Source organism: Anolis sagrei, chromosome 3, assembly GCF_037176765.1.
Source record: "Anolis sagrei isolate rAnoSag1 chromosome 3, rAnoSag1.mat, whole genome shotgun sequence".
Taxonomy (NCBI): Eukaryota; Metazoa; Chordata; class Lepidosauria; order Squamata; family Dactyloidae; genus Anolis; species Anolis sagrei.
Genome location: NC_090023.1, coordinates 125,241,566 through 125,255,110, shown reverse-complemented (window position 1 = coordinate 125,255,110; position 13,545 = coordinate 125,241,566). Strand labels below are relative to the sequence as shown.

Below are 13,545 nucleotides of genomic sequence, written 5' to 3'. Positions count from 1 at the left end.
ATACTGGAAGGCTTTGGTGGGAATTGACCTGGAGTATGGGAGTTATAGTTCACCTACATCCAGAGAGCACTGTGGACTCAAACAATGATAGATCTGGACCAAACTTGACACGAATGCTTTATATGCCCAAATGTGAACTCTGGTGGAGTCTGGGGAAAACAAACCTTGACATCTGGTAATTGCAGCTGCTGGGATTCATAGTTCACTTACAATCAAAGAGCATTCTGAACCACACCAAGGATAGAATTGGGCCAAACTTCCCACACAGAATCTGCATGACCATACTGTGTTTTCTGATGGACTTTGGCGACCCCACTGACACCCCCAGGGCCCCAACACCCAGGTTGAGAAACACTGGGCTAAGGAGTGCCAATGACAAATTCCAGCCCCCCCCCCCCCCATAGCATTGAGCCATGACAATCAAATCCTAAAATGGATTAGGAACTTGTTCAAGCAACCTCAAACCTTCTTGTGGAGATGGATGCCAAGAAGCGAGTTGTGGCTTCACCTTTTCAGCTAAGGACTACCAATGACAAATCCCAGGGACCTCATAGCATTGAACTATGGTAATCCAATCCTAAAATGGATTGGGAACTTGTTCAAGCAGCCTCAAACTGCATAGTGGAGATGCATCTTAAGAAGGACTAGAAGCAAGTTGTGGCTTCACCTTTTCCATTGTGTGTGTGTGTGTGTGTGTGTGTGTGTCGGGAACGACCTGAGAAACTGCAAGTCGCTTCTGGTGTGAGTGAATTGGCCGTCTGCAAGGACGTTGGCCAGGGGACACACGGATGATTTGATGTTTTATCATCCTTGTGGGAGGCTTCTCTCATGTCCCTGCATGAGGAGCTGGAGCTGACAGAGGGAGCTCATCCGCCTCTCCTCACATTCGAACGTGTGACCTGTTGGTCTTCAGTCCTGCCGGCACAGGGGTTTAACCCACTGCACCACCACCAATGGCATACCCCAGGGACCCCATATCATTGAGCTATGGCCATCCAATCCTAAAAGGGACTAAGAGCTTGCAGGGATGGACAACTTCTCTCACGTCGGTCTCCAAAGAGAGTGTGGCGGGAAGGAAGGAACCTCTTGGCAATGCCAGCCCTCTCTTCTCCTTCCTTATTCGTTCTGATTCGTATATATATATGGGGGGGGGGGGGGGGAGAGAGAGAGAGAGAAGGGATGCTCTATTGCTCAACGGTACAATGAAGCAATTCATAAGCCTCAACTTCCCGAAGCGACGGCTGTTTTCCCGGAGAAGGTGGAAAGGAAACGATCCGGGCAAAGCGCGTGTTTCTGTCTCTCTCCAAGGGGGAGGCTGAAGCCAAGAGGGAGGCAAAGCCATGCCATGGCACCCCCCTTGCGCCACGTATAGGCACCCTCGCCCCTCTTTTCCCCGCATGTCCCGCCTTACCTGCGATTTCCTGATAGGGGATGTTGACCAGGCTGAATCCTTTGGCTTTGTACGCCTCGCGCACCTCTCCGCACCCGCGCGCCTTCAGCTCCGCCGCCGCGGCCACCAGCCAGAGCAGCAGGAGCGGCAGCAGCAGAGCCCAAAGCTGCGCCCGGACCCAAGGAAGCATGGTCCCTTTTGGGGAAGCCACCCCGAGAGGCAGAAGGGGGCTGCCAGACCCCCTCCCTCCCCCTTCCCCTCTCCCTCGTCCAACTTGCTCCCCAAAAAGGCGTGCGTCCAATCCAAAACGGAGCGCGATCCTCCGGCTTCTTCAGCCTCTTCCGACAGAGCCCACCCGAAAGGAGACGCGCCCGGACAAAGTTTGAGCAGCCCACTGGGGAAGGGGAGGCTTCGAGGACAGCATCGGGCTCACGCCTCCTCGCCGAGGCTGCCTCCTCTGCCTCCTCCTCCTCCTCTTCTTAATCGGCTCCTGTTAAAAGTCCACAGGCTGGTTTGGAGCCCCCCACCCCCACCCCGTCAAGGCAAGGTGGCCCCTGCCGCCGCAGCCAACCCGCTTGGAGGCGCCCAGCCAAGCGGGGCTGGTGGAGGGCTTGCCTGGCGCGGAGAGGGCTTGCCTCTGGCTGGAGGCAGGCATCCAGGAAGGGCAGGGCTCGCCTGGAAGAGGAGCCGAGGGGAAAGCTCGCCAGAAAGGGAAGCACAGCCAGCAGCAGCAGCAGCAGCAAGCTCCTGAAAAGCCAGAGCCGGAGACGCGCGCACGCCGCGCGAGCGAGCCAGCCAGCCAGCCGGCGAGGGAGAAACGTGCTCCCCATTGCCACTCCGAGGGACCACGAGGAGCGGGAAGGAAAACCTGGGGTGGATTGGATTCCCCCCCCCCCCCCAAAAAAAGGAGAAGAATCTGGCAAGGACAGAGGGGTCCCCTCCCCAACACATTCGACGCTTTCACACAGCTCTCCACTAAGGGTGAAGGAAGAAGAAGAAGCAGCCTTTCTGGCACAGGCTCACCTGTGGATGGAAAGGGCCGTGCTGTGAGCATTCAGGGGGCCACTTGGGGAGTTGGAGGCCTTGGGTGCAGGGAACACTCAGCCCCTCCACCACGCAAGGCTTCTGCCATCTTCTTCACGTGGCCACGTGTTAGGATGTTCACAACAAGAAGGTGACAGTAGTCTTGGACTCTTCGGTAGTTGGGTTGGTTTCTCCAGGAGTGACTGGTCTCATGCACTGGGTGAGAATTATTCTCACAACCACATAGTTGTCAAAAATACAGGCGCCCTCTCGTTATGAGCATCTATCTACACCAGTGGTTCCCAACCTTTTTTTTCACCAGGGACGACTTGAGCATGGACCACTTGACAGGAACCACTTGACCAGTGACCACGTTGACCAGGGACCACTTTGACCAGGAACACTTTGACCAGGGACCACTTTGACCAGGGACCTCTTGACCAGAGACCACTTGACCAGGGACCATGTTGACCAGGGACCACTTTGACCAGAGACCACTTTGACCAGGGACCACTTGACCAGAGACCACTTTGACCAGGACCACTTGACCATGGACCACTTTGACCAGGACCACTTGACCATGGACCACTTTAACCAGGACCACTTGAACAGAGACCACTTGACCAGGGACCACTTTGACCAGGACCACTTGACCATGGACCACTTTGACCAGGACCACTTGAACAGAGACCACTTGACCCGGGGCCACTTTGACCAGGGACCACTCTCCAACATTAGTACCAAAAGGGTTACGAATCAGATTTTGGTTATTTCGGTTTGGTTATTTCAGGTGCTGATTCAGAAAATTGCATTGGGTAGACCACATCAGCTCTAGCTTCTTATAAAGAACACATGCCATCCAGTAGTGGCCATCTGCTTACCCACAGAAAACCATATTTAATAATCTTGACCAGTGACCACTTTGGCCAGAGACCACTTTGACCAGGACCACTTTGACCAGGAACGACTTTGATCAGGGACCACTGGTTGGGAACCACTGGTCTACAGTATCTACTTAGGGCAAATACACATGGGGCTGGTCAAGGTTAATATAGGCCAAAGCTGCTTAACTCAGCCTTGAACTGCAGGTTGTTCCCAAGGAATCTGAAGCAAACTGTTAGGAATTGTGGGAGTTGAAGTCCAAAACACCTGGAGAGCTGAAGTTTGTCCATCACTGACTCTTGTTTCACACATTAAGCTCATTTGAATCCTAATACCATGCAGCCGGGCAGCACAAAGGGACATATTGAGGGCATTGGCAGCCAATACGATTTCTGCACCCCAATTAATTTTTCCCCCCAGTCCTCAAATTTCTAGCATCTCAGTAACTTTAATCTTAAATTGAGCATATAGAAATACATTTTTTGGAACCACTGAAAGGAAGCAAGCAAATGAGTTATTATAGGTTTTTCAGGCTATATGGCCATGTTCTAGAAGCATTCTCTCCTGATGTTTTGCCTGCAACTAAGGCAGGCATCCTCAGACATTGTGAGGTCTGTTAGAAACTAGGAAAATTGGGTTTATATATCTGTGGGATGTCCAGGGTGGGAGAAAGCAAAGTTTAATAGAAAATATGAAAACAAACATAAGGAAAATGTATTGTCGGAGGCTTTCATGGCCGGAATCAGTGTCACAACCACCATGTCAGACTACACAGAGAAGCCATTGAAATCCACAAGCATGTGGACAATTTCAACAGAAAGGAGGAAACCATGAAAATGAACAAAATCTGGCTACCAGTATTAAAAAAACTCTAAAATTAAAACAGCAAAACAGCAGAGGGAAAACAATCTGGGACATCTAATCACCTCTCAACAAAAGATTGCTCCAGGCACTTCCAGGCTATCAAATGCTAATCAAGGTGATCAGTTGAAACATTCACACCTAGCTCCAGCAGACAAGAGTCCTTTGTCCCACCCTGGTCATTCCACAGATATATAAACCCCTTTTTTCCTAGTTCCAACAGACCTCACTACCTCTGAAGATGCTTGCCATAGATGTAGGCGAAACATCAGGAGACAATGCTTCTAGAACATGGCCATATAGCCCGAAAAAACCTACAACAACCCAAACATAAGGAAAAATGAAGTTGAAAAATAGTGAAAAGGCCATTTCTTTGTGAGATAATACCTCTCTAAAGCTCTCTAGCACAACTCTATGCTGAACATCTAGCAGAAGAAGGACATAGTTTGTGCTGGACAACCTAGATGGTGTTTTTTGTACACAGAATGCTGTTTTATGTGCAAGACAACCACTCAAGAATTTTGAACAGAATAAATCAATAATTGCAAGTAGGCTTCCAAAATCATATGATTTTCAAAAATACCTTGCAGTAGGAGGAAATTTTTATATTGTTTGTTGCACCCTTCAATAAATTAGTTGTTATAAAGTCCAAAAGACAGTAATGCCATTTTGTTGGGGGGGGGGGAGAAGGGAAGAGTTGCAAATCGCTATTTTTAATTGGCACAACTAAAGATATGGCACAGTGGTGAGGACAAGGAGGTAAGCAAAATATAGCTAAGTAAATATGTTATGTAGCGGTTGAATCAAACAAAAGGATTGGTTTCAATATATTTTGTATGTAATGGGGGGGGGAGGGAGACAGGGAACACAAGGAGATTCTCTTTTTAAGTCAAAATAAAGAAGAAAAGCAAAATAAAAGTTGGATTTTTTTTAAAAAATGCTTCACCAATTCCCACTGGAGTAATCAATGTATCAGCTATGGCATCATAGATTTACAAAGCTTCTCAAAGAGGCTACTCTTAGAAACTGATTTTTGCATCTGCATTTTTAGATGGAAGGCTAGTAGAAACTGTTGGTTTCATCAGGCCTTCGATAATGACTAGTCTCAAGTCTCAAGCCCTTGGTCCAACAGTTAGGACTTGGCCTTGTACCCCATCCATTCCCCAGTCCCCTGTCATCTGAGGGCACCTTTTATCCCAGCCCAGACCTTTTGTATAGTCCATTAATTGGCCCTGGGATTGAGTGGCCCCAGTCTCCCCTAGTGGGGCCATTGCTGAGACCAATCCTTGCACTGTATTCTGCCAGCCCCATGTCTTCCTTTCTCCTTGCACTAGTCTTGACCCAGCCCATTCCAAATAGGCCCCTTATTGAAATCTTGGCCCCTGGCAGCTTACCTTGCATGAAGAAGAGAGTGGAACTGGTTATAAATTGATTTTAATGTATATGTTGTGTTAACAGTTTATACCTATGTTTTGTTTATATTGTATGTTTTTGTATTATTTTGCATATGTGGAACCTGCTCTGAGTCCCCTAGGGGAGATAAGGTGGTATATAAATAAATTATTATTATTATTATTATTATTATTATTATTATTATTATTAATTACAAGGCACTTGGCTGTAGTCTGATTCTTCCTAGTTAGAAAAAAGTGTGTGTGTGTGTGTGTGTGTGTGTGTGTGTGTGTGAGAGAGAGAGAATTACTAGTTGAAAGCATCATGTGAACCCCTTGTAAAATTCAATGAATTAAGCAGAATGGTATGATCATAGACTTATCTAGAACCACTGACTGTCACTTGATCATTGCCTAACCGGATAGAGTAATCAACAATGTTATGGGAAAGTACAACATTTCTGATTACTTGCTCCTGGAAAGCTCTTAAATCTGTGGTTCTCAACCTGTGGATCCCCAGGCGTTTTGGCCTACAACCAGCCAGTTTACCAGCTATTGGGATTTCTGGGAGTTGAGGGCCAAAACATCTGAGGACCCACAGGTTGATAACCACTGTTAATGTACCCTCCTCACGTTTATGAATATGCACAATTATAATGTTTCCTTACTATCATATTCTGTTGTTCTGGCACTGAGCATTATCCCAGCTACTTAGGAATTGCATAGAGATGACATCACATCCATCTCTATACAAGAGATGACATCACCTCTTTATGTAGACAGTCAGGTTTGGTTGTGTAGCATTATCACAGTGTTATCACCAAAGAACATTGCTATTACTGTGGGGAGAAAATAGCTATACAATTGGGCAATTTTCCCTTTCATCCCATCTTGTGTGACAGCACAAAATTGCCAGTCCTCACAGCACAATATAAAAAGTCAAGGAGTCTCACTTGTTCCCTGGACAACATGGAGACATGCTTATTTCCCTTGCCACAACTGATGAATAGTAAGCTCATCTCAGAAACCTCTGCCCTCACTCCCCAGAAAATATTCTGAAAGGGGGCAATCCTTTTCACAGCTCATTAAAGCAAAGCTATGAAGTCAGAATGGCATTTTGAGCCAGTTCCACTATGCTATGATGTTATAATAGTGATGTGTGGAAGGAAGGATTAATATTGCAACTAAACTTTGCCTACTCCATTTGCAGAGACAACTGGAATCTCTTCTGGTGCCTTATTCCAAGACATTGTGTTGCCTCATGTGTAAGAGAAGATGGTGCTCTCTCCCTATTCTTTGTACAAAAACAACCTGGAATTGCAAATAACAGAATAGTATCTTCCATTGCAACCAAGGGCCCTTTCACACATATCTGAGTCCACACTACCATATATTCCAATTCAAAGCAGATATTGTGGGATTTTCTGCCTCGATATTTGGAATATAGGGCTGTGTGGAAGGGCCCTAAGGCAGCTGGATATTTTAAAAGCCTAATACAGGCTATACATCTTATACAGTACTGTCTTCTGATGGATGAGGCTGTGTTATTGTTCAAGGTGCTTGACTCATTCTACCTAATGGTGGAGCCAGTCATCCCTTCACCTCCTCCCTCTTTACACAGTAGTCTTATGTTAATTTTCCCCATAGGAGAATTGCAATCCTAGGAGGTCACTTTGAGTTACCATTGTACAGTTTGCAACACTCATTCCATGCTCAATTGGCTCCTGGAATGAGAAATCCAATCTGTCATAGAGAAAGCTTAGTTTATGAGAACCTTTAAAGTAGGTTGAGCATAGAACAAAAAACAAAACAAAACATGGAGCTCTGAAATGTTTGCTTAAAGAAACACATAAGGGGTGTGCCCAAATAGTCCAGCCAGATAGATCATCTGGAAATGCTCACTCTCATCCTCAGAGCCAACAGGCTGCAAGAAAAAGGAGCCTCTGGCCCCTTTCTCTGAGAAGGAGGATTCTTGGGGAGCAAAAGGCCTGCCAGTACTAACAATCCAGGCTCGGGTTTGGGCAGAGAGCCACCTTCATCCTAAAGGGAGAGCTGGGCTGGCACCTTGCCTCTTGGCCAAAGCAAAACCCTGCCTGAGAGGCAGTCGGCACCTGTGCTGGCCACTTTCCCTGATTCCCCACAGACAGCCCTGTGTCATAACTTTAGAAAAAGAAGGGATAGAAAGAAGACGGGAGACTGTGAAGAGACTGTTTCTATCCCTTTGTTGGCTAAGAAGTACCGCACATCACATTCTTACTTTCCCTCCCTGTTCTTGTTTTCAAAGATATATTATCAGGAGGGATCACACAGAATTTTACAAAACAGAGTTGCAAATTGTCATAGAACTTTATAGTGCATTGCTTTATTTGTCCATTTAAAAAGCTCCCCTGTTGTGGATTGAGCAAAAGCAGCAGAAGCTTGAAGGGAGGTTTTATAGTGTATGCTGTCAAAAACAGCTGAGAAAACGTTTTTGCCATTTGTCTAGTTCCACGTGACAAGGGGGAATATGCAGTAGGCAGCCATATGAAGAGTAGTCAGGGTATGACACAGTCATAGGACAGCTACTAATGGATGGGTAAAAATATTCAGCATTTTTACTAGGAGAGTGCAGTGGTTCCCAGAGCTTTTTTGACTAGGGACCACTTGACCAGGGACCACTTGAACAGGGATCACTTTGACCAGGGATCACTCTGACCAGGGACCACTCTCCAACAGTACTGTCAAAAGAGTTACAAATCAGAAAATTGCATTGGATCGACCACATCAGCTCTAGTTTCTGATACAAAACATATGCCATCCAGTAGTCACCATCTGCTCACCGACAGAAAACCATATTTAATAATGTGGTAGGAGTAATCTTTTGTGGGTAGTCAGCCTAACCTAACCTTAACCCTAACACTATAAGAGGGTTTTGTGAGAACAGTTGCTCTTGTTGCTACGTGGTTTCGAGACAACAGTGTAGTAATGGTGAAGCAGCGGACCACATTTTCATTCTTGTGAATCACTGGTGGTCCACAGACCACAGGTTGGAAATAACTGGGCTGGTGCAAAGTGAGTATAGAGTGACAAGAGGAGTAACTATACTGGATGTTCTAGTAGGGAAAGAGGGACATAAACCTTTCTTTTATTGGTTCAGGAAATCCATCCAAGGATAGGAAAGAAGATAAAGAAACTACAGTAGACTTGGTTATAGGAGCCCCTAAACCTGTATTTTATGCAGGGTGGCCGCCATAAGTGGGGATGGGACTTCATGAAACTGCCTCTTTCCTGGATAAAGGGAATGAAGAGATGATTTTCCATAAAGAAGGTGGAGCAAATCTCAACATTAAGTAGGCTAGGCTACTAAACTCAATTCTAAGAAAAGACAGGGGAAAATACCACATTCCTCTCTTGATGGTTTCCTGATACATACATTGCTACCTATTACTTCCATTAGGTGAGCTCTGGCAAGGCACCACCTATCAATAGCTCCCAATTCTTCTGTTATTCTCTGCCTTTCTGATCATACAATGTTACCTTATGGGCCAGAAAAGAGAAGAAGCATGTGAGGTGAAAAATTAATGTCTGCATCCTCTTCGCTCATTGATTCTTTATTTGGCAATTGAGAAAAAAATTAAACAGCCACCAGAAATATAATAAAGAGGACATGAAAAAGCTTTTTAGGTTAGAGATTGGGAACCTGTGGCCCCTTCAGATATTGAAGAGCAGGAGTTCCCATCATCCTGACATATGTCTGGCAGCTGGCCGCTGACAATTGGTTTGGATCCCAACAACATTGAGAAAATTCAAAGGTTCTCCACTCCAGTTATGGGTATTTTTGTCTAAGGAACCTGACTATGAACCCTGGTAATGGCTGTATATGCTGAAAGCACACTGAAATGCTGGTCCACATTATGCTTCCTTTTTGAAGTCCTGCACCATTGTTTTGTCTTTTCTAGTTTTTAGTGAGCTGATTATTTCTGTATTTAAGAGGATTGGATGGTACAACCCGACTCTAGAGCATATGTATGTGAAGATTTTGTACATTGCAAAAAAGTGCACTCTATTTATTTCCTTCATTCGTTACCCATGCTGTTAAATATGTTTAAATTGCAGCTGTTATAGAATTCTTCAAATAATGAATCCTTTCACCTCAAACTCCTGCTCAATGAAATCTTTATACATTGCCTTGTATTTATTTTCTCTAACTAGAGGGAGGTATGACTGAGATGGATTTTAAGAAGTAATTTAAATTTTAGTCCTAGCACAGAGTTCTTCCCATCTAGAAGAAGGAGAAAGTTAGCAAATAATAATGTTCCTGATTGCTCATCCTACCCACACAGCATTTGACATAAGCTTTTTGTCTTTAATATTCATCAAAAAATTTATGTGCTCACAGAGAAATGAATTAAAATGGAACTCAGAAGAATGAAGAAAGATTAATATCAGTATTTTTGACATAATGATGTAAAAACCTCACAAGATGCTCAACAAATGGTGGGTAGCAATCTGTGTGAAAATATGGGCAAAGTTGCCTACAATCTTTACCAGCTTATTTGTTCTCTACTTTCCTTTTCTCTGCTATACCATTGGACCTGTGTCATCTTATTTTCAGTCTTACTTGTAACATTTCTTACGTCTGGACTCTGAGTGAAGATTTGAATGATAGCGAAGTATGTTAAGAAGGCACTTGATGTCCCAAAGCTGATAGAAATGGTGCTATTCACTTATATATATATATATTTGACAGAAGACAAGTTTTGATTTGTTTGATTGTTAGTTTTATAAGAGTTTTCTTCTGCTTGCACTTTCTCCAACTAAAGTAGCCTTTGTTATAGTCTAGGTGAAACGTAAAGGTTTTCCCCTGACATTAAGTCCAAACTGAGTATTTAAATTTGGTTATGAAGGTCCTTAAAGGTCCTTCCATGTCACAAAACTTCACAGGCAAGTTAGGCAACAATTAATAAAGCTCTATATTCTGTCTGCTTCTCTGTGCGGGGGGGGGGGGGGGCACTAGACATTGCAAATAATATCTATTAGGGCTGGGCGGTTTCATTTCGTTAATTCGTAATTCGTTAATAATTCGTTAATTTTTTCAATTACAAAACGATAACGAACCATTCTGGAGCAATTATTTAAAAAAACAAATTTTCAAAAACGTTTTGTAAATGCTTCGTATTTCGATATTGTATTCGTTTCGTTATTGTTTTGAGGTCGTTTCGTTATTATTTCCGCATGTCTGGGCCAGTTTTATGGTTTAATTAGTGAAAAAAAATTATAATATCACACCAACAGTCAACAACAGAGGGAGAGGGAAGCTTCAGAAGGTTTTGGAGGTTTTTTAGCATATTTCGCGGTCGCGTCCGCCATTAACGAATCGATTCGTTATTGTTTCGGAAATCGATTCGTTAATTTTTTTACCATTTACGAAATTTCGTAAATATCGAACTTTTTAAAAGGAAAATTTTGTAATTATTTTAAATATCGAAACAAAAAAAAACCCCAAATACAAATCGATTTTAGAAACAAATTTTTCCGTTGTTACCCAGGCCTAATATCTATCTATCTATCTATCTATCTATCTATCTATCTATCTATCTATCAAGATTGGGGTATTTTTGCCTTTTTATTGCCCCTTACATTAGTTCAGATTACTTGCTGTAGTGTCTTGAATGTTGCAGCCATCCAATTCTTTTCATGTCCAAAACTGAGTGTACAATACACCCTATCCTCCATTCAATTGTTGTATTAAAGGATCCCACCCCACTTCCTGTGCTGAAAGAAGATCAGCTGTTGGTCCAGCTGGAGTGAGAGCATTTTGTTCTTTGTCCCAAATAAAAAATTGTTTGAGTTGTCCTTGCAAAAGACATTTTATTCAAAAGTATTCTGAAGTCTAAACATCATCTCCCCATTGGTACTGATCTTCTGTAATGGGGTAGAAGATGTAATTATAGCTTAATTGTAATTTTATGCAACCTTTAATTTTATCTTCCACTGTTCATCTGAATCCTAAAGCTTCCACTGAAAGACTAAAAATTAAGACCACAGTTCAAAAGTCAGTCAATAGATTTGAAAAGGTTTCTTAATCACTTTGAGTCACCACGAGATGCAGAGCCAACCTTCAGAAATGGGGCTACAAAGTGGAATCCTCGGCATGCGAGTGTGGAGAAAAGCAAACCACTGACCACCTGCTGCAATGCAACCTGAGCCCTGCCACATGCACCATGGAGGACCTTCTTGCAGCAACACCGGAAGCACTCCAAGTGGCCAGATACTGGTCAAAGGACATTTAACCAACTACCAAACTCACAAGATGCATATTTTTCTGTCTGTTTGCTTTGTTCTGTTAGAAATGTAATATATAATGGACTGGTTGCTCTGACATGACAAATATAATCTGAGGGCTGAGAAAAGCGGTATACAAATCTAGTAAATAAATAAATAAATATTTTCTTAAGATATCAGTGAGCTTTTTGAACAGGGCTCTCATAGTCAATACTCTGTATTTCTGCATGTATATAATTGCTAGAAATTCCAGAAAAGAGATAGTCATATTATTGAACAGGATATTTCAGTGTGCCAGTCACATTTGACATAAAGCTGATTTGCTTTGTATTTGAGCCAGAACAATGTAGAACTGAAAAGTAATTCAATTCAAGGCACTAAACCATTATGTCTTTTTAAACATTCCATTAAAGTGGTAATCTTGACAGTTATAGAGGCTACAGTGTACAACTATATCCAAATTTAGGGATTAGAAAACACAAATATTGTCCAGGTTATGTTTTTTAAAAACCTGAATACAGAGCCTAGTTTTTCAAATCATAATAGTTTGGCAGTGAATTTCCAAGTTTATGGGGACACTTTTTGTTCTTTGAAAAAGATCATTAAAGGGCTTAATATATTTTGTAAATTGCCACTGTAATGGTAACACTTACAAAGGATATAATTTGCTATCTGATTCTCATAATGAATAGAAGCCTAATGAATCATGCAAGCTCTAGCATTCAGAAAAATTCAGAATGTCTTAATCCAAAGTGGATCATTAAATCTAGCAATAATTGGTTCCTGTTAAATCCAAGGTGTTATTTATATGTCCCTCCAAATGTTGATACCTACCAGGCCTAGTCAATTGTGAGATACACTGTGAGTAGTAGTCCAACAGCATCTGGGGCACCTGTGCATGTTCATGTCACTAAATTTCCAGGTATATAGTTGATGTCCAACTGAACCATCATGGTGATGCAACAACTTCTGTCAATGAAATGGAAACAAGATAGATTCCCACTGTCATGTAGAATCCCTCTTTATGTCTCCTAAAATATACTTCAGTGTATTGGAAAATCTCCTGAACGGACATTGGGAAACTGCAATGAAGTTCAGAGGTCTGTAGAGGCAAAGAAACAAGCACAGTGTAAGTTGAATCCCACTCGTGTTGAACTTTGCAATGTCAGATTGCAGACTAGCATATACTGACTCATTTCAACTGACTACCACCTTGGGTTCTTGCCTCTGAACTTAGGAAAACTTGGGTGCCATACTGCCTGTACTGGCTTATGCCAAATTGGGGTGTGTGTGTGTGGGGGGGGGGGGGTATACTGCTTCTATTAGTAATGCCAAACTGCAGCCCAAAGAACTGTTGGAAAATTGCTCTGTCCCCTGGAGAAATTTGATGAAATAGTTCCCCAATATTCTCTGCTTGCAAATGATATCAATTAAATTTGAGGGCCTATTTGCATATGACTGCAATTTCAGCTCTCCAGTCTTGCAAGCATGGGTACTTCTCTGAATCTCTGGTGTAAATTTTAGCATAGAAAAATGGCTCTGGAACAATACTGAACCATTTAACACCTATCTTAGATCCCCATGGGAGAAAGGGAGAAAACCTGATTGTTTTAGCAAGCATACTACACACAGTGAGAGACACACACATCACATATACATCTCTACTCTGCCCTTGCTTCCTCTTTTGACTCTTTTCCGTAACAGTAGCCAAGACTAGAGTGTACAATTTTCTCC

At 43.1% G+C, this 13,545-nt stretch overlaps 1 protein-coding gene across 2 annotated transcripts in view; it reads right to left on the bottom strand.

The window, feature by feature from the left end:
- The window catches only part of GPC6 (glypican 6), a 903,858-nt gene extending 901,675 nt beyond the window's left edge, over nt 1-2,183 (bottom strand). The window contains exon 1 of one of the 2 annotated variants that reach the window (XM_060769495.2): nt 1,412-2,183. In XM_060769495.2, the coding sequence (XP_060625478.2) occupies nt 1,412-1,580 (169 nt within the window). In that variant the 5' untranslated portion in view covers nt 1,581-2,183. The remainder of the gene's footprint in view (nt 1-1,411) is intronic. The other variant, XM_060769496.2, reaches the window with a different exon arrangement.
- Nucleotides 2,184-13,545: the final 11,362 nt, after the last annotated feature.